The following is a 21,432-nucleotide window of genomic DNA, read 5'->3' as shown; positions in this document are numbered from 1 at the left end:
CCCACCATGTAGAACTCCGACATATCCGGCCCATCCAAAAACCCCACTCGGGGCCCTCCCCCCCTTCCGTCCCTCCCTTGTGCTCTGTATCCGCTCCCTCGACAACCGACATCACAACTGTGCCACCTTGACCACTGTCCAGGCTTAGTCGGACCTCCGCCTCTCCATCCAGGCGCCTTCCCGCCTTGGACTATGTCGTCGTTCCATCTCGGGTACGGCATGTGCCCTGTTGTCGCCGTCCATGGCAAACAGCACGTCCGACAAGTGTTTAGCCAAGTGTTGTTGCCAAATTATTTTAGGTTCTCATTGTTTACTTGAGGCAAACACGATGGATTCGTACGAGGAGTACTTCAACAACGAGTTCACTGAGTCATCTTCGTCAAGTGAGGAGAATGAAGATGAAGATGAAACGACGACGATGATGATGATGATGGAAGCTCTTGCAGACGCGGTACTTGTGGAGGGGAATGTTCTCAAACTACAAGGGTTCAACAAAGTGACATCTATTGTTGAAACGAAATAGGGCACGAGGGCATCTAATGTTGGTCAACCACTACTTTTCCCTCGATGCACTATTCGAGCCCTATTTGCGCCATCAATTTTGGATGCGACGACAAGTGTTTGATCTCATCTACCATGATGTCCAAACCTATGATGATTACTTCATCCTGAAGAAGGGTGCCATATGAACCATTGGGTTCTCTGGTTATCAGAAGTGTGTGGCTGCAATGAGGATGCTTGTCTATGGCACTACCGTAGATTCGTGTGATCAAGACCTCTGGATGTCAGAAAGCACATGCTTTGAAGCGATGGTCGGATTTGCCACTGTAGTGGTGAAGGTGTTGGGACCGGACTACTTGAGGGAACTAACTCCCACAGTCACAGCAATGCTCATGTCAATTGGAGAATCAGGAGGTTTAATAGGTATGCTGGGATCCATGGATTGCATGCACCGAAAATAGAAGAATTGCCCATATGCTCAACAAGGTCACCATTGCAAAAGGCCCACCATCATTCTTGAAGTAGTTGGATCACATGACATGAAATTAGCATTCTTTCTTTGGTATGTCTGGGTCTCACAATGACATCAACGTGTTGCAGCAGTCTTCATTGTGCGCAACGTTGTGTGCGTGTGAAGCTCGTGAGTGCAGCTATACCATCAATGGTCATTATAACTACAACATGGCAGTATTATCTTTGTGATGGTCTATGCTCCGAGTGTGACTTCCGTCAAGACCATCTCCAACCCAAGGGATAGCAAAAGATGTCACTGCCCAAAGACAAGTGCGGACCTACTAAATTGTGGGATTATGGGAAGTGATGATATCTTGTGTTATCCTACACAACATGATTGTGAAGGATGAGAATGATGGAATTCACCATGGTTTGGATTTTTAAAACGTGGGTGATCATATTCAGCTTCTAGAGCAAAAGCGAAGCAGAATCTATGATATTTTAGATTTTATCTCAATGCATCATCAAATTCAAAGCAAAATCTATGATATTTTAGATTTTATCTCAATGCATCATCAAATTCAATATCAAGAAAATCATGAGCAGCTACAGAATGATCTAGTTGAGCATCTTTGGGCATTTCAAATGGACAATTAGAACATGTGTCCGACTAAAACTTGAACTATTTTATTCCAAAACTTTATGTTTAGATTGGAATAATTTTATTTGAAGTATTGTTATATTGAAATATTGATATTTCAATTGCTCAAGAATTATGCTATTTATCCTTGATTGTTTTGAGTACTTCGTGCATAGAAAATAAAAACAAAGGATGGACATTCGATGACTCCGGTTGGGTTGTCTCTGCTCCTATCTTATCCGTCGACACATCCAAAAAGTAAACAAAAAATGACACATCAACAGTTCCACACAACAGCATCAGCAATCAAACATAGCAACAGCAGAAAAAAAAACCTGCAGTCAAGAAAGTCACATTGATGAAACAAGTGATTCGAACGCCAACAACCAAGCAGCAGCAAGCACCAATCACTCAAACAGTGAGCGAGCAGGGGAAGAGGAGCACGCGGCAGAGTGGGGGTCCTTACTCCCGCCACCAAGCTCTCTTCAGTTTCACCCTCACCCCTCTTGATCTGATAAGTTTCCCAACCCTACCCTGAGACCCTTTCCCTGTCTTGTCTCAATTTTGCTCCCTCTCTTCGCCACTCACCTCGCCTGGTCATCACTTTTCTTCCGCCCAGCACCCGCCTACAGCTTACGCAATCTGCCTAGGCGAGCTCCCACTTTCGTTAGAGAGAAGGGGAGAAGCAACATGTTCTGCTCACCGCTCATATTAAGCGTACCCAAACTTCACAAAGAATTCCTTCATACACACGTATATATATGCATGTATACCAATCTGGTCCCAGCAATGTAAGTGCGTGATTGGTCTGTGTGGATGTTCCTATGATATCAATTAGCGACATACTGATTGCGGTCGCCGTTGTAGGTCAACTAGACCGGGTCCCCACAGGTCCTCTGCACTGTCATGGTTGACAGTTGTGCTCTCTTTACCTGTTTTTCAACAAGATAAATAAATTAGACAATGAAATCAAGAGAAAATGAAACAAATGTTCACTGACCATTATGATAATACTCCTGCATTGTCTTAATGTTCTGAATAAACATGTTTCCGCATACGTATAGCCAAGAGTAAACATTTGAGTTGATACAAGCAATCATATTAATATTTCTATAAAACAAATATGTAGCAGGCAAAGGCCAATAGCCAAGATGGCGTAAGCAGGCAAGCATGACATCCACACACACAATGGCAGGTGTCATCTTATTCTTTAATCAAATGCATCCAGTAGAGTGATTAATTTAGAAAAAAACAATTGCAAGGAAAAAAATGCAACACGTCAAATTAAATTATAACACCCACCTGCTTTTTTCTTGTTGGAGCTGTGAAAAATTCATTAATAGCGCTATGTTTATTTGTTGATAAGCTAGCTGTAACTGAATCATGATGCTGATCTTCTAAAGGTCGTCCACAGAAAGGCTAACCTAGAGAACTCTCACCATTGGGGCAACCCTCATGATTAGCTTCCAAGGGCATGATAGGTGGAGAGTCTTCACAAGTAGGTGAGTAATAGAAACTGGGGCCAGAAGAAGCGTGAGCATGAGTTCTTCGACCCACGGCCAAGAGATTCCCATTGAAATTACAATGTTTTCTTGTGGGTATATGATATGGAAGGTTAGGGTCTTTTCTTCTGACTCTAAATACACCCCATAGATAATAGGACATGTTCCATCCTGAAGCAGAATAAGGAAAAGTAAGATCTATCAGCGTAAAACTGTGATAAGATAAAAGCACCACTTGAATAGGTGAGCGACTTCTTACTTTGAAAGCTTTCTGGCAGGATATTGGAAGGAAATATGAGCAATTCAGCTGTTTCAATGTTTCCTCTGAGTGCCAAATCGCCTTTCAGCATCCATTCTACTAACTTACTGTAATGCCTCTCATAACTGTAGGCAAAAATATAAGCAATTTAAATTATAAGTTTGTGTGCAGTTCAACTAATATCCTTTTCAAACAATTGAAATATAATAATGAAAGAGAAAAGCTTCAAGTGAAATACCTCTGGATATCTCTTGCAAAGAAAAAAAGACCAATACTGTCATATGAAAGGCCATTTCCATGGAACTGTGGGGGGTATATATTCCGGCGAGGAAGTTGCTCAAGCCGGATTTTAGAAGGGAATTTCTTTGCTATATCCAAAACCTTTTGTGAAGCAGAACATGATAAGTGTCCTTGCAAGCCCTTACAAAACTTAGATGACCGTCCAGTCCTCCATATTTCAAAACAACCTCTGTTCAAAGATAAGTAACTAAAATAAATTTTAACACATATTGATGAAAACAATTACTTAAATACAAGTTTGTTGCAATCATGGATAGTTGCAACTATCAAGCACACATGAGATGATACAAAACCAAGTATGAAACATGAAGTGCATGAACCACCCCTTTGGGTGTGATACATCAGATCTGCATCTGGTGGTCCAAAAAGTAACCAGAGTACTGATAAAAATTGACAACATTCAGACAAGATGCATCTATCCTGTAACTTCAAGTCCGAATTCGATCCACGCAAAGCGACAAAAAGAAGACTTTTTTTTTGTTGCTCATTATAAACAAAAGAATGAGAGTTACTCCCTCCAATCATGAAAACAAGGCATGTATCTTTCTACCAGAAAATGCTAAAAGGAGGCCGTGCATGCAGTTTTTTGGACTCTCTCCCGGAAATACCCCTATGCAAGGGCTCCATCTGACCAATCAAACCGAGCGACCTGGTACTGCAGGCCGTGCATGGTGCATGCACCCATGACATTAAATATTCATCTAAGCATTATTAGGGGTAGTATGGGCAAGAAAACAACAGCTGGACCTCGCCTTGTACGCCCTATCTTCAGGGTCGGAGGGAGTAACTATTCATAGAGAAAAATTGTCTTTTTTTCAAGTGCCAATCAAATTTTGGTTTGGAATTTGTGACATACGAAAAGCATCTTGTGTCAATTTTTTCAAAAACATTCGGAACATCTTATGATATTTTTAGACATCCATCTGTTTCAATCTCATGGATTTCACCTAAAGGAGTGTTTCCACAAAAGTTGCTTTCGAAGATGGCCTGACTACACCTGTTAGGTTTATTAGTTCAATGGTAATGGCAGGTCTCTGTAGCAATCAAGTCTATCTAGAATAAGCATCAAAATATATATGAGATAGAGAGGTAGAAATATTACTGCCAAATGTAAGCCAACTCTGGAACACTAGAAGTTATTCTGTCATCACTAGGTGAAAAGATTGGCGATTTGTCCGCAGGATCATTCAACATAGTTGAACTGCTGTCCACAAATCTTCCTCCCATGGCAGATGCAGCCTGATGCTCTTTGTATTTTAGCTCGTGACAATCTACAGGAGCTGTAGTACTAGGAGTAGGCATACCATTTCTCACATCCTGCTCACTGCTTTCCTCATGACTAATGGAGGTACATAAAACATTTATAGGCTTATATGATGGGTTATGATAGCGGCGGCGTTTTGGACTTGGCTCAGATTGATATGCTGATTTCAAAATGTCTTCAGTAGCAGACAAAGTAGTAGCTTCAGATGTTCTATTGCATCTGGCAGTTTGGTCACTGGTTTGCTCACTCAAAGGTTCTGTTACAAACAAGCTAGATCTGCCAACAGGACAAAATTGTGTAGAATGTCCCACTTCATCACATTGTTGACAATGCATTGTGCAACTGCTGCAAGAAGTACCTGGCTTCAAGCTAGGTGGGTTCTTTATTTTATCAACCAGTGAAGTATCTGGGATTTGAATTCCCTTCATCTGTGCACCAGAACAAAGCATACCTGAGGATGTCTCAGCACTAATTAACGTTAGGCTTCCCGGGATTTTTGCTACAAGCTGTCTCTTTGGTTCACTAGGTGCTGAAAGAAATAAGTATAGTTATCCTATAGTGTAAAGTATGCCATAAAAAACATGACCTACACTCCTACAGCACAGAAATAGAGCAGAGTCTAAAAGGGAAAGGAAAGGAAAAGGGAATATACCAGGAAAGTTTCTACCGTCTTGTCCATAAGCGATGCCTAAATTATCCGTCTTATTTTGTTTATTGAGATGCTGAGCTGCGGATTCTGCTTTCGAAGGAACTGGCACAAGCATTGATGCAGCAACAGAGGGATATCCAGATATAGAAGTGCCCCTCTTATTCGTTACATTTCGGCTCATTACTGAATTCATCATTCTTGGTTCCTCAACATCTAGTAAGATGGAAGACTTTCCTTTACTTACTGGCTCAGTAGAGTTTGGCTTTTTGACTGATGTCGACTTAGCAAGTGTGATCACTGGCCCGTCTTGTTTTGTAATTAAGGATATAGGTTCCTTCAGATTTTTGGGCTTTTGAGGAACTTCAATGACCAGTTGTTTCACCTTCGGGACCTTTGAGTTCTTGAAAGAAATAGACTTCGGGAGTGGACCTGCGGAAACCTTACTGATTATAGTTTTGTCCAATAGCAGCTCGTAGGGACAGTCCCCACAACTGTAAGAGAAGTTGAACATTCTAGATTGTAGGTATAAGCTCCTTAGTTGAAAATAATGATAAAAAATTACCACAAAGAGGTGGTGCCTGATTCTTCAGAGCATTCAATGTCAATGGTGTTGGCATTGGCCTAGCAGGTTCCTTTCCTTTCTCTGTTTCCAGCTTGAGTGAATTTTTGCGTGAAAGCGGCACTCTTTTTGCGGAGTCACCTTCCATGGATACACCACCAGATTCAGAAAGATCTTTTCCAATCAGTAATGTAATTGTTGCATCGTCTCCTATCCTCTTGGTAGCCATACTGTTGGATTGATTTCTCATGTTTGAGGTTTTACTACTCACATGTCCAGCCTCCATTTCATCCTCAAAATAACTTCCACTATTTGCATCATCCACAGGTTTATTCGTTTGCCCTCCAAAGGACTCTAATTTACATGCACCAACCATTAATTGGGATTTTTCTAGTTCCATCCTTTCCTCTGCAAATTCTACCTCAGTTTGACATGCTTCACACAACCACATGACCTCTGGAACCTTTTCCATCATCACCTGCATACAATAACTGGGACAAAGAAAGGAGTTAACATCCTTAGAGCATAAAAATACCACAATTTTCTGAGAAGAGATTATGCAAAAGAAATGATGAATTGAGAAGCTTAGTTCCTGCTATTGTGGGAAAGCATAATGATTGTGTAAGTTGTTACTTTATCAGTGTGCACCACATAAGTCGTTCAGCTTCCAGTTTACATGCCAAAAGAAATGAAAAAACAATAATTTGACCTTAACCGCGGTGATATGCCAACCATCAACCGAGAATAACCAACATCGTAAAAAGCGATGGAGCAAAGAGAATCTTACACATGCTCGGCACCATTGCATCTACCACAAACAGTGAGCTTCTCCACTTCACCAACATCTCCACAAATGTCACATACTTTCACCTATTGTCATTTAAAAATAATTCAAAACTCACTATGGTCAGAGAAAGATGAAACGCCTTAATCACATTTTGCATGCGTACTTGACCTGGAATAAGTGGTAAAAATAAAACAGAACACGAGAGTTTAGCACTCACATCTTTGATCTCTTCTAAAAAATTGGCCTCACTCTGTCTGTTTAACCTTTTATTCCAACAAGCCACATTAGACGCGTCTTTAGCCTTAGAAACAGATGAAACATCATTATCATGCATTCCCAAGATGTGTATCTCTATCTAATGACTTCAAATAAGAAATGTCGCTTCTATCATTGGACATCGGCTCACAGTCATGAGAAGCTTTGTTTAGCATGCACAACCCACTGTCGCCCTCCTTTGTGGAAGATATACAACCACTTGTGACATTACCTACTTCTGATTCTTTATGTCCCACTTTTTCACTATCACGAGCCACATTAGACCCGTCTTTAGCCTTAGAAACAGATGAAACATAATTATTGTGCATTCCCAAGATGTGTATCTCTCAATCTAGTGACTTCAAATTAGAAATGCCACTTCTATCATTGGACATCGGCTCACAATCATGAGAAGCTTTGTTTAGCATGCACAACCCAGTGTCGCCCTCCTTTATGGAAGATGTACAACCACTTGTGACATTATCTACTTCTGATTCTTTATGTCTCACCTTTTCAGCACCAACTTTATTCTCCATGGAAACCATGACAAAATTTACTTGAGATTTCTCAAGTTTCTTCTTTTCAATTTCAATTTCTACCTCAGCTTGGCACTCATCACACAACCACCCGCGCTCTGGAACCTCTTTAAGCATTACCAACATACAGTAACTGTAGAGAGAAAAAAATAGATAAGACACTATGGAGATGTAAACAAGTATTATGGCACACCATACAATAATCTTAACTGGCTAGGATTACAGAAAAGAGAATAGTATAAAGAATTCTCACATATGCACAGCACCATCATTGCATCTGCTGCAAACAGCGAGCTTCTTCTCCTCACCAACATCTCCACATACGTCACAGACTTTCACCTATAATTTTCAATTAGATTCCATGATTCAGGTGACTTAAAACCCACAATATTAACCAATTAGACTGAGGAAAAACATCCTTTCACATTTTAATTGTAACCAATGGTGTTGATGCAAGAAAATGATACGACAGAAATTCAGTGTTTCGGACTTACATCTTCAGTATCTTCAGAAGTTGTCTCCTCATAGGAGGCAATATCGTCTTCTGACACAAGCTGGTTATCAAATAATTTCCAACAAATTACATTTAAAATACAAAATCAATGACAGACACATAGTATGTAGTTTGTATTGGCATGCAAATACATCACTTCCGAACACGATTTGGAAAGAATTCAATCATAACAAAAAAAAAGACAAGTAACAAGACAATATTGGGTATATGTGCTTGGAGAACATATGTGTCTTTATACGCAAACTATGGAAAAGAAAAGAACTCACGTCAATGACGTCATCCGTCTGCATGTCCCTGGTTCACGTTTTAACAAGAAGGTCCTGACTCACATATGTGCTTTCCTCCTTGAGAGGGGAATTGCCCTATTAAAGGAAAACATAACATCAATAGCTATTCTTAAATCAAGTTTCGAACTGCCAATAATCATAGTTACTTCTGAAAATCCAAAATTGCTGCCCCAGGAGGGGAGGGGGGATGTATAACCTATATACCATTTAGCACATCTAAGCAATGGTAATGCAAAATATGTGGATATATTCTTTCGATGAATAAAAAACAAGTATCAAAACTCAGTAGGTAGAAATAAATTGAATGTTTAGCCATATATGTACTAATTAGTACAGTTTTGGTATATATCAGATATTCTTGTTAATGTATATAGTTATTCTACCTGATAAAGTATAAATTTCCATAGTTTAAAGCTACAGAGGACAAGAGTTCCAACAAAGTATTTTCAGTTGTTCATTCAACGATTTACCTGGATTCAAGCAAAATAAAATGCCACTTCAGCACAGTGACGAAACAATATACGCACGACATTATCAAAATACTTCATGAAACAAATTTAACATAGGATAGTTGAAACCAATATCAATGCTAACTATACTACTCCCTCAGTAAACAAATGTAGGACGTTTTTGCAGTTGAGTACCACATAGTGTACCAGTATTGAAATGTTGAATCCTAGGATCGAGACACAAAATCAACCGTTGATCATTGTCGATCCAATGGTCTAGGTTGCATGGATTCCCGTCTACAGTGTCCCAATTGAACAGTGCTCTCTACAGTATTCTGTAACCATCCTCATCTATACTTAAGAAAAATCATCAACCAGCGAGCGCATCATCTGGTCATCCCTCGACGATCCCCACGGCGAGCTCATCGGCTCCTTGCCACCCTCACCAAACCCCATCATCATAGACCCTGCTTCCTAAGGCATGCGGCTCTCAACTAACTCACCTTCAGATGTACCACATGGGTGTCCCAGGATCAAACCAATCATTGCAGGAAACAACAAAGAGTATACTGCACAGAACAAGGATAACAATTGCAAAAAAGGGAAGACAGGAAGGTAGATAGATAGATCTGAGAATACAGGGGAAAGAGATGTTTCAGAGCTTGATGCAGAGGGTTATTGGGCATGCTGTTAGAATTTTGGGATTTATGGATGTCAGCATTGTTGACATTTCCATATGTTTTCCTATAAAACTTTTGGTGTTTCAAGCTAGTGCATTTAGACTTTGGACTAGAAGGTGCTTTGCATGTACAGGCATATACTAGTATAAGAAAGCAATCTAATATAAGCTATAACACATTTTACGGACAATAGATCTCAACATGAAACAATGGAATAGAATTCCATGCCTCAATTGAATCACAGAAAACCCATGGTAGTTATATCAGCACATTACCAGATTTAAGGCAAAACCCCTAAGGAAGATGTGGTGAGCAAAATGTCCTATATCTTATTGCAAAAAACAAAAATAGAGATAAGAAAAAAATGTGAGCATATAATTAAATGCTCATAGAGTAATTATTAGGCCACAACAGTGTGGAACAAAAACAGAAAACTAACTCCAAAAAAGATAGGATAATACCTACATGATGTTAAGTGCAACTGTCGAAATTAGAAATTGAGAATAGATAAATGAAATATGCACTGGGCGATTTTCACCATGAGTATGTACAACAGTGCACTATTAACCTTGATAACAGGAGTTACGAAATGTGCCATCATTGGCTATGTGCTACGATCCCATAGACCACAACCAGGTGTAGGCAAAAAGGCTTAGGAATAGGGACATATCTCTAGAGAGTTGTGAGTGCTCATAGGAAAAGATTGCACCAAGAAGGAAGGACATCAATTATTATTTCTTCAACTTAAGCAATGTCATCTCTTCTTTAAATAGGGGAAGGCCCCAAGAACTCAATCCAAGAAATAACATATTATCTAAGGGAGAAACTAAGAGATAACAAAAGATGTGTCCTCGCAAACAAAACCGCATTCACTGCCGCCGGGACATGCTACAACACAGTGCTGCGGAAACTTTCCCGAGCCCCGTGACCTGACACCTTGACAAAAGCACATAATTGGACCTTATTTATCAATATTTACACATAATGCACAAGTGCCAAACACCATGAATATACACACGACATACATAATAAATAGTGTACAGAAAGCAAATCTTACAATAATCATCGACCTACTTTCTTAGTGACACGCAGGGGAAATGCGAGAAGCAGATACGGGTTCTACGGTAGATGGATAAGGAGCCTACATATAATATCTATAATGAGGATATGCAGGGGCATAATTTAATTAACAAACGCAGCCTGCACACTCAAGATTGAACTTCTTGAATCATTTTTCTATACCCTAGGTTATTCTGCATATGGCGGGCATAGGCATTTCTCCCTACCAAAACTGACTGGGTCGGTTAAAAGCAAAGACCATATAGTCAGCCAAAGACCCAACTTTGACATCTAGAACATCAAAACGGCTACAGGCGAAAGAAAGCACATAACCATCAAAGCCACAAACAATTATTTAGTGTGAACCGGTCCCAAATCTAGCAAACCAACTTCCCCAAGCTGGACGGCAGTAATCGAAACTCCAAGGAAACATCAAAGTGATAAACTATAGATGTCCACAGCGATTGTAGGACCAATCCCCAATGTACTGTTTCGTGTATTCACAGGTGGAATCCCAAATTGGTTTTCCTTAGCATCTAGGGTTTGCTCAACGCAGATAGTAACAACAAGATCCGCAAGAAACCGTCCAATTAGATTGGAAAACGCGTTCTGTAGATCAAAGAGCGGCGTTCACCTGTCGGGCGCGGTGACCTTGCTGCGGCGTGTGCCCAGCGGCAGCCGGGGGCGCACGCAGCAGGGAGATGCACGGCTGGCGGCGGCGGCAAAGCTGCAGCGGCCAGCGGTAGCCTCGGCAGCTAATAAGCTCGACGGAGACGGCGCTTCCCGTCCGCCGCGCGGCTACAGCGCGCCCGCGCGACACTTCGCCTGGAGGTGATGGCGGTGGCACCGGACCGGGGGCGCGGGCGGTGGCGCTTCAGCCCGTCCCCAGTCGCCCTCTCTCGCGAAGGAAGAGTATGGGATGCGGTAGAACACAAGAGGAAAGGCAGAAGGAAAGGAAACAAGGCAGAAAAGGTTTCATCAATATACTGGAGTACGTGTTTATACGTGAGATACTATATACGAAAAAACAAATACATGCAAAATATGGGCTTACTCCAGTTTTCCTGGTTTTGGGCCCGAATTTGTTCTTTTTGTGCAGCCTTAATAGTACTAAGAGAAAATCTATTTGTCTTGAAAAAAATACTAAGAGAAAATCTATAAATGTCCATGTAAAAAAGGTCAATTTTTTTTGAAACTTTTAACTATCATCTTGTAGCCTTTCAAAATAAAGTGATCCAATGCACCCCTGCGGAAAAATACGTACTTATTTGTTTGGTCCTATTTGGGACAAGTTTTTTCGGACGGAGGAAGTAGTAGTTTAAACGTCAAATAGCAGGTCATGATCGTGTGCATGCTCCACAAATTTTGCAAAAAATTCTTTTTTGAGGAGATACAAGAGGAAAGTGAAAGCATGAGGTTTGAGAAAATGTTTAGAATACTTCAAAAAGGTGAAGGAAAGAAAGTATTCATATAAGTATTTTCAAACCTTTAACTCCAAAATGTTTAGAATACTCACATATATCTTCTTTTATTTAGGATAGTGTGATTAGTTTAGTTGGGGATGTCAGGGTGTGCCAGGTACTATTGACTTGATCCTTGCCAAAACTCACCCAAGCGGCGCTATTCGAGGCGGCTCACCGAAAGGTTGCTGCAACTGAGGCTGCCAAGGAGGCCTCCACTTTCCTTCCCACCATAAAAGGGGCTACTGCATTGGTCGAAGGTGACCAGGGGGATCCCAACGCACCCAATGCTATCTTTAAATCCAAGCCGAAGTCGATCGGCATCAAGGGGGTGCATATTAGAAGAATAGAAAAACAATCAATGAGGACCTTCTTCTGGAATATTCGAGGTTTTGGCCATACGGGGCGCCGAACCCAACTGAAGGATTATATTGTCAGCGAGAACAATATTCAATTGCTCCCCAATAGTATCGAGATTGATTTTTCTTTCTTTGAATTTGGAACCATTGATCCTCTTGAAAAAAGCGGCTGGCAATGGGTGTCGACTAATGGACATTCGGGAGGCCTTCTACTAGGCGTCAGCAGAGAGTCCTATAAGGTGTTGTGCTGGACCTTGGGGAGTTTCTTTCTTAGTTCTTCCATCAAGACAATTGCCACACATAAATATTGGGAGCTTTTCCAGGCGTCCACTCACTTCCTATAGCTTTTTTGGTGGAAATCAAAACCAAGATTAATAGCTCAAACTTCTCGGTGATAATGGGCGGGAATTTTAACCTCATTAAGGAGGCGACATATAAGAATTCAAACAACATCTATTGGTAGTGTATCAACGGGTTCAATGTGGCCATTGCTAACATGGTCCTCAAAGAAATCCATCGTGTGGGATACAGATTACTTGGACAATCATGCAACTTTCCCCGATTTGTTTGGTCATGGACCGAGTTTCTGTCTCCGCCAACTGGGAAGTCGATTACCCCCTCTTTTCAGGAAGGAAACGATGGCAAGCATCGACGTCATCAAATTCAACCACTTGATCCTGGATTCTAGGTCTTCACCCTAAAGAACAAGTCTAAGCATATCCCAACAATGCCTTCAACATGATAACGATGCAAAAGCATCGCCATTATCGGGTATAACTAACTTGGGTCAGACCTAGGGTTTTCACCCCATAACTAGAGACTAGATACTAGCGAAGCACCATGTAACACCCCCGGTGTCATGCTACAGTAAACCCTGCTAATGGTGCCACGTCATTACATTATTGTTACTAATCCTCGCTTGATCCAAATCTTATTTCAAACTCAAATTCAAAACCAAGTTTAAAGTCAAAATTCAAATTTTATCAAACATGAAACTAAAATGTTCGAGGTGTGGCAAATAGTCCCCGGATATTTTTCATGTTGAGATCATATTTTTATAATGTGTTTAAATGCTCTAAAAATAATAAAACAGGGGCTAGTTGTTTATTTTATAAAAAAAAGTATATTACAAAAGAAAAGGTAAAGAAAAGGGGAAGCCCCCAGGCCTAGACCACCTCCCAGCCCCGCTGAGCCTCGGGCCAGCCAGGCCGGCCCAACCCTGCACTCCCTCGGTCGCCTTTCTTCGCCACTGCTCACGCGACCGGGCGCCTGCGACCGAGCAGTCCCTGCCGGACCAGCTCGTCGGCGTCACCGCGGAGGCGATAAGGATGCCGCCCCCCTGCGGCGCCTCGGTCCCCTCCCCCACTTGCCCCCTCGCTCCCCACTCCGTCCTCCACTCTCCCTCTCCCCAGATCCCTTTCTCCCCTGCGCCCACCCGACGCGGCCGCTGCTGCCGCCTCGCCGTGACCATGGCCGACGACCTCCCCGAGCCAAGCGAAGACGTCGAGGAGCATCGTCGGCATCTCCTGCGTATACTACAGCCAGCAGTGCGAGCTGGGAGGCGTTGCTTCCCCGGATCCTCGTCGTCTTCCACCTTCGGCACCGCCGCCGTCACCGCCTCATCGTCTCCGCGGCCAGCGTCGTCCCTTTCGTCCGAGCTTGCGCCAGGAGCTCCACCTGCCTCCCCTGCTTCCCCTACGCGGATCCACTCGAGCTCGAAGCACCCACCTCGACCGAATCGTCCGTCTTCCTCGACTACGGCCGCTGCGGCCATCACCGTCGATCTGCACCACCGGCGCCTCCCGGCCTCGCCGAGCTCGTCCACGGCTTCCCCGGGGTGAGCCGCCGCCCGTTCCCCTTCTCCCCGCCTCGGACTGCCGCTGTAGTCGCCGCCTCCTTCCTTACAGGAGCCCGCCCGAGCTTGGCCGTGCCTGCGAGCCGCCACTGCTGCTACTGGTGCGGCCTGCTACTGCTGCTGCAGCCCACGCACACCCAAAGCCACCCACGCCACGACGCCCCGTACTCCCGCTGGCCGCGTCCGGCCACGCGCCGGCCGTCCCCTGGCCGCACGTTGTTGCTCTGCTGTTGGTGCTGACCGCTTAACGTTGTCGTCGCTGCTGCATGCTCTGCCTGATGCCAACGCTGCTCCTGCCGTGCTACTTTGCTCTATGCTGCTCGCTGGTACTGCTCCCTACTGTTGTTGCCTTGCTCACTGATGCCGCTGCTTCGCCTCAACGCTGCTGTTGCGCTTCTTTACTGCTACTATTGGCTGGCCATGGCCAAGGCCATGGTCGAGTGTGTTGCGTGGTGTGTTCTGTGTGTGTGACCGGCCAGGATCAATTAGTTTAGGCTAATCTAGATTTAGGTTAATGATTGCTAGGTTAACTGCCAGCCAATGACAGTACCCCCCTATTAGTTAATCTAATGTAATTAAAGTCTAGTTTAACCATAGACAATGACATATGGGACCCGCCTAAACTTTTCATCCTTTGGCTATTCAATCTTTGACTAGGTCAACCCACCCCACTGGCCCCACTGGCATACTCATAGGCTAGAGTAACACTAGGTGACAAAAGTATTTATAGTTATTTTTTCGAATTAAATTAAATCCAGTAATTACTAGAAAATATTTGAAACCTTAGAAATCATATAAAATAATCCGTAACTCGGTTGGAAAAACTTTGTACATGAAAGTTGCTCAGAACGACGAGACGAATTCGGATACACAGTCCGTTCTTCCGCCACACACCCCTAGCATATCAAACACGCAACTTTTCCCCTTCGGTTCATCCGTCCGAAAACGTGAAACACCGGGGATACTTTCTTGGATGTTTCCCCCTTCGCCAGTATAGGCTAGTACTGCATTAGGTCACCCCTAACCCCGCGTATTGCCTTGTTATATGTTGTGTTACTTTGATTGCTCTGTTATTTATGGTGTTCCCCCTCTGTTACTCCTTTCCGGTAGACCTCGAGACCAATGCTGCCCCTGTGATCGACTACGTCGACGATGACCCCTCCTTGCCAGAGCAACCAGGCAAGCCCCCCCTTTGATCATCCCCATATCGCCCATTCCTTTCTCTCATGCTTGCATTAGATTTTGCTACTGTTATTGTATGCTCCTATTCTGATGCATAGCCTGCTTTTGTATTTGCTGTTGTACCTTACCTGCTTATCCTAAACTGCTTAGTATAGTTGGTTAGTGATCCATCAGTGACCCCCACCTTGTCCTTGTTGCCCCTGCTTCATCATTGAAGACCCGATCAACGGGATTGAAGACCAGGCCCCGGCACCGCACATCACTTTCCCCTTAGTTGCTCGACACTGCTGGGTTACTATCGAGTGCCGAGGGTGAGACCTCTACAACACTTCTGATGTTAACCCTGTGGTGTAGCTATTCGGTCGTGGTCATCGAGGGTGATTCCGCCTTAACCACTTCCGATACGACTCTGTCGTGCAACCCCTCAAGTGTGAACCTCGGGGGTGATTCCTCTTACGTTCACCTTGATGATTACATCGAGTGAAATTCACCGGGGGTGATTCCTCGGGTTTTCCCCTTGGTGTTTGGACACACGGTTACTATGGTTACTATGACTTTATACTGAACCATGTTACTAAAGACGGGTCGACCCTAAGGGGTGCCCGCGCGAGCATAATTACGAGTGATGAGGAGTCGGGTTGACCTGGAAGGTGCCCGTGAGATAATTACGAGGTGTGGCCGGGCATTCTTAGCCCTTGCCGCAAGTCCTCGAGACGGGGCAACGGGGTCACATCTTTCGTGAGTCTCTGCTTGTTACCGCGCGTTCCCAATCCACTACGATTTGGATATTTGATCCGAGGGGCCTCTGGCCTGATAGCACTAACCATCACGTGGGCATAGTATGGGCGTTCTGCGTCGTATGCATCAGCCGAAGCTTAATAGACGTCAGCGACTGAGCGGCGCGCGCCGGGTTGGACTGGTTACGCCTTCTCTTGTATAAGGGAGGCTAGGTCTGCTCACCGGCCGCGTACGCAACGTGCAGGAGTTTCCGGGGAGATGGCCCATGACCCCTGGGGGCATAGGTTTAGTCCGGCGTGCTGACCTCTCTGTTAAGTCTAGGTCGGGTTGCGGCGTATTGTTTGGCCGAGGCCGGGCATGACCCAGGAAAGTGTGTCCGGCCGGAGTTAATCAAGCGTGGTGGGTAAGTTGGTGCACCCCTGCAGGGAAGAACTAATCTACGCATAGCCTGTCCTACGGTAACGGACACTTGGAGTTGTATCCCGATCGATACAACCAGAACTGGATACTTGTGATGAGAATTGGATGGTGATGAGAATTGGATAGTATGGCTCTGGGATTGCTTTCTCGCAGGGAGTCGAGAAAGAATCTCTGGCCGAGGTTGATAACCCTACTACTACCTTACCTTATGTTACTCTACTCCCTCCTGTTTGCTGCAAGATGGTGGTTTCCAGAAGATGCTAGTCTTCGACAGGACTAGGCCTTCTCTCTATTCTGGCATTTCTGCATCCCAGTCCACATATACAACCTTTCTTTGATAATGTTGCATATGTAGTGTAGATCCTTGCTTGCGAGTACTTTGGATGAGTACTCACGGTTGCTTTGCTACCCCCCCCCTTTTCCCTTTCTTTCTTCTTCCTGGTTGTTGCAACCAGATGGTGGAGTCCAGGAGCCAGATGCCACCTGTGACGACTGCTACTACCACGAGGCGCCTACTACCTCATGAAGACCGCGACGACCAGGAGTAGTTAGGAGGCTCCCAGGCAGGAGGCCTTGCCTTTTCGATCAAGGTTGCTTTTGTGCTAGCCTTCTTAAGGCAAACTTGTTTAACTCATGTCTGTACTCATATATTGTTGCTTCCGCTGACTCTTGTGTATTCGAGCTTATGTATTCGAGCCCTCGAGGCCCCTGGCTTGTAATATAAAGCTTGTATTATTTTAACTTGTGCCTAGAGTTGTGTTGTGATATCTTCCCGTGAGTCCTTGATCTTGATCGTACACATTTGCGTGTATGATTAGTGTACGATTGAATCGAGGGCGTCACACACCACGAATAGAAGTTAATCATGTGTTCTCACCATCATTTTTTCGTGATGCCAACAGCTACATGCGTTGGGCTAGAAATCCCACTGCCTCGACAACACAACCATACCCTCTATGGCAAGGCATCGCCTATAGATTGCATCTCACCATTGAAGGCAAACTGGCCAGAGTGAGAGCCGCCAAAGCCCACAAAGGTGCCTTTTGGTTGCAACCCTCAACCTCGCCAGTGCAAGCCGCCAGTTGCGGCCACCGGATCCGGAGAGAGGAACCCTCACAAGGACCCTTCGGTGGCCACTGCATTCTGCAGCTTGAGAGGATGATCAATGATGCAGTCTGTTGCCGGATGGCGCTGGCCGCCGGAGGCCTGATCTAGGAAATGGAGGAGGCCATCTGACGGTATCCCGACTAGGGGGCCTCTCACCATGTCGACTCCTGGCCTAGTGGGTCAGGCTGAGGATCCCCTTTGTCGGTTCCATCCCGTGCCACTTTGGGTGGCCCATGGTGATCTTCAAGGAAAACCAAGAAGTTGTTGTTGGGTAACGTAGCATGCAATTTCAAAAAAAAATCCTACGCTTCACGCAAGATCTATCTAGGAGATGCATAACAACGAGAGGGGAAGAGTGCATCTACGTACCCTCGTAGACCAAAAGCAGAAGTGTTTGACAACGCGGTTGATGTAGTCGAACTTCTTCTTGTTCCGACCGATCAAGCACCGAACGTACGACACCTTTGAGTTCTGCACACGTTCAACTCAATGACGTGTTGTGTGTTCTAGGCGCCCCCTCCCTATGTATATATATAGGTGGGAGGGGGAGGGGAGCAGCCTTGGGGCGCCCAAGTAGGAGGGATCCTACTTGGGCTCCTGCCCTCGGCCGGCGCCCCCCTTTTCCTTCTTTTGGCGATGAGGGGAAGGAAGGAGGAGGTGGAGCCCCCCCCCCCTTTCCTTTCTCCCACCAAGGGGGAAAGGCAGGAAGAGGTGGCGCCCCCTCCTTTCCTTCCTCTAGGACCTGCGGTCAGGGAGGGGCGCACTAGCCCCTTGTGAGCTGGCATGTCCCTCCCTCGGCCCATTAAGCCCATATCTTTGTCGGGGTTGCCCGAAACTCCTTTCCAGTGACCCGATATTGATGTTTGCCTGAACTATGTCGGCATTTCCCCAAAGAGGAAGGGATGATGCGGCACAACAATGGTAGGTATTTCCCTCGGTGATGAGACCAAGGTTATCGAACCAGTAGGAGAACCACGCAACACCACGTAAACAGCTCCTGCACACAAAGAACAAATACTTGCAACCCGACGTAAGAGAGGGGTTGTCAATCCCTCATGGGTAAAAAGTGAAGGAAATATGCCCTAGAGGCAATAATAAAGTTATTATTTATTTCCTTATTTCATGATAAATGTTTATTATTCATGCTAGAATTATATTAACCGAAAACTTAGTACATGTGTGAATACATAGACAAAACATATAGTCCCTAGTATGCCTCTACTTGACTAGCTTGTTAATCAAAGATGGTTAAGTTTCCTAACCATAGACATGTGTTGTCATTTGATGAACGGGATCACATCATTAGGAGAATGATGTCATGGACATGACCCATTCGTTAGCTTAGCATTATGATCGTGTTAGTTTCATTGCTATTGCTTTCTTCATGACTTATACAAGTTCCTCAGACTACGAGATTATGCAACTCCCGAATACCGGAGAAACACTTTGTGTGCTACCAAACGTCACAACATAAAAGGGTGATTATAAAGGTGCTCTACATGTGTCTCCGAAGGTGTTTGTTGGGTTGGCATAGATCGAGATTAGGATTTGTCACTCCATGTTTCGGAGAGGTATCTCCGGCCCTCTCGGTAATACTCATCACTATAAGCCTTGCAAGCATTGTAACTAACGAGTTAGTTGCGGGATGAAGTATTACAGAACGAGTAAAGAGACTTGCCGGTAATGAGATTGAACTAGGTATGATAATACCGACGATCGAATCTCGGGCAAGTAACATACCCATGACAAAGGGAACAATGTATGTTGTTATGCGATTTGACCAATAAAGATCTTCGTAGAATATGTAGGAACCAATATGAGCATCCAGGTTCCGCTATTGGTTATTGACCGGAGATATGTCTCGGTCATGTCTACATAGTTCTCGAACCCGTAGGGTCCGCATGCTTAACGTTCGATGACGATTTGTATTATGAGTTATGTGATTTGATGACCGAAGTTTGTTCGGAGTTCCGGATGAGATCACAGACGTGACTAGGAGTCTCAAAATGGTCGAGAAGTAAAGATCTATATATTGGAAGGCTACATTCGGACATCAGAAAGGTTCCGAGTGATTCGGGTATTTTTTGGAGTACCCGAGAGTTATGGGAATTCGCCGGGGGAAGTAGTGGGCCTTAATGGCCATACAAGAAATGAGAGAAGGGCCTCAAGGGGTGGCCGCACGCCCCCCCATGGGTTGGTCCGAATTGGACTAGGAGGGCCCCCCCCCTCCTTCCTTCTTCCCTCCTTCTCCTACTAGGAATAGGAAAGAGGAGGGGAATCCTACTTGGACTAGGGAGTCCTAGTATGATTCCCCACACCTGGCACGCCCCCTTGGGCCGGCCACCTCTTCCCTCCCCTCCTTTATATACGTGGCCAGGGGGCACCCCATAGACACACAAGTTGACATTGTTTAGCCGTGTGCGGTGCCCCCTCCATAGTTACACACCTGGTCATATCGTCGTAGTGCTTAGGTGAAGCCCTATGCCGGTAACTTCATCATCATTGCACCACGTCGTCGTGCTGACGAAACTCTCCCTCGGCCTCAACTGGATCAAGAGTATGAGGGACGTCCCCGAGCTGAACGCGTGCTGATCGCGGAGGTGCCGTACGTTCGGTACTAAGATCGGTCGGATCGTGAAGACGTACGACTACATCAACCGCATTGTCATAACGCTTCCGCTTTCGGTCTATGAGGGTACGTGGACACACTCTCCCCTCTCGTTGCTATGCATCACATAGATAGATCTTGCGTAACCGTAGGATTTTTTTTGAAATTACCGCGTTCCCCAAATAGTGGCATCTGAGCCAGGTCTATGCGTAGACGTTATATGCACGAGTAGAACACAAAGAGTTGTGGGCGATAATAGTCATACTGCTTACCAGCATGTCATACTTTGATTCTGCAATATTGTTGGATGAAGCATCCCGGACCGACATTACATGACCGCGTTCATGAGACTGGTTCTACAGACGAGCTTATGCACATAGGTGGCTGGCGGGTGTTTGTTTCTCCAACTTTAGTTGAATCGAGTTTGACTACGCCCGGTCCTTGTTGAAGGTTAAAAAAAAACACTTGATGAAAAATCATTGTGGTTTTGATGCGTAGGTAAGAACGGTTCTTGCTAGAAACCCGTAGCAGCCACGTAAAACTTGCAACATCAAAGTAGAGGACGTCTAACTTGTTTTTGCAGGGCTTGTTGTGATGTGATATGGTCAAGACATGATGTGATATAATTTGTTGTATGAGATGACCATGTTATGCAACAAAGTTATCGGCAACTGGCAGGAGCCATATGGTTGTCGCTTTATTGTATGCAATGCAATCGCCATGTAATTGTTTTACTTTATCACTAAGCGGTAGCAATAGTTGTAATAACAATAGTTGGCGAGACGACAACGATGCTATGATGGAGATCAAGGTGTCGTGCCGGTGACGATGGAGATCATGACGATTCTTCGGTGATGAAGATCATGAGCACAAGATGATGATGGCCATATCATGTCACATATTTTGATTGCATGTGATGTTTATCTTATTTTGCTTAGTACGGCGGTAGCATTATAAAATGATCCCACACTGAATTTCAAGGTATAAGTGTTCTCCCTGAGTATGCACT

At 44.5% G+C, this 21,432-nt stretch overlaps 2 protein-coding genes across 5 annotated transcripts; one reads left to right on the top strand and one right to left on the bottom strand.

Moving 5' to 3' along the window:
• Positions 1–1,930: 1,930 nt before the first annotated feature.
• On the bottom strand, positions 1,931–11,640 carry LOC119311185. Of its 4 annotated transcripts, none has more exons than XR_005150913.1 (14): positions 11,329–11,640; positions 8,486–8,581; positions 8,200–8,259; positions 7,959–8,044; positions 7,679–7,838; positions 7,132–7,215; positions 6,915–6,997; positions 6,131–6,618; positions 5,572–5,997; positions 4,758–5,448; positions 3,594–3,824; positions 3,356–3,480; positions 2,897–3,267; positions 1,931–2,526 (listed from the first exon to the last, which is right to left on the bottom strand). XR_005150913.1 is itself a non-coding variant. In XM_037586816.1 (14 exons), the coding sequence occupies exons 2-14, from the start codon at positions 8,507–8,509 to the stop codon at positions 2,429–2,431; spliced, it is 2,805 nt and encodes a 934-aa protein (XP_037442713.1). In that variant the 5' UTR covers positions 8,510–8,581; positions 11,329–11,640; the 3' UTR covers positions 1,931–2,428. The 4 variants fall into 4 exon arrangements, 3 of the variants coding, with proteins under 3 accessions (XP_037442713.1, XP_037442714.1, XP_037442715.1); XM_037586816.1 differs by having other exon boundaries at positions 3,019–3,267; XM_037586817.1 differs by having other exon boundaries at positions 3,034–3,267.
• LOC119309869 lies at positions 11,529–17,338 on the top strand. The gene is made up of 3 exons (XM_037585771.1): positions 11,529–11,685; positions 13,797–14,350; positions 17,164–17,338. Exons 1-3 carry the CDS (start codon positions 11,529–11,531, stop codon positions 17,254–17,256), a joined length of 804 nt encoding a protein of 267 aa, XP_037441668.1. The 3' UTR covers positions 17,257–17,338.
• The last annotated feature ends 4,094 nt before the right edge of the window (positions 17,339–21,432 follow it).

The sequence above is a fragment of the Triticum dicoccoides genome, chromosome 5B, assembly GCF_002162155.2.
Source record: "Triticum dicoccoides isolate Atlit2015 ecotype Zavitan chromosome 5B, WEW_v2.0, whole genome shotgun sequence".
Lineage (NCBI taxonomy): Eukaryota > Viridiplantae > Streptophyta > Magnoliopsida > Poales > Poaceae > Triticum > Triticum dicoccoides.
The sequence above is the reverse complement of the archived record's forward strand: the minus strand, read 5'-3'. Positions and strand labels throughout refer to the sequence as shown.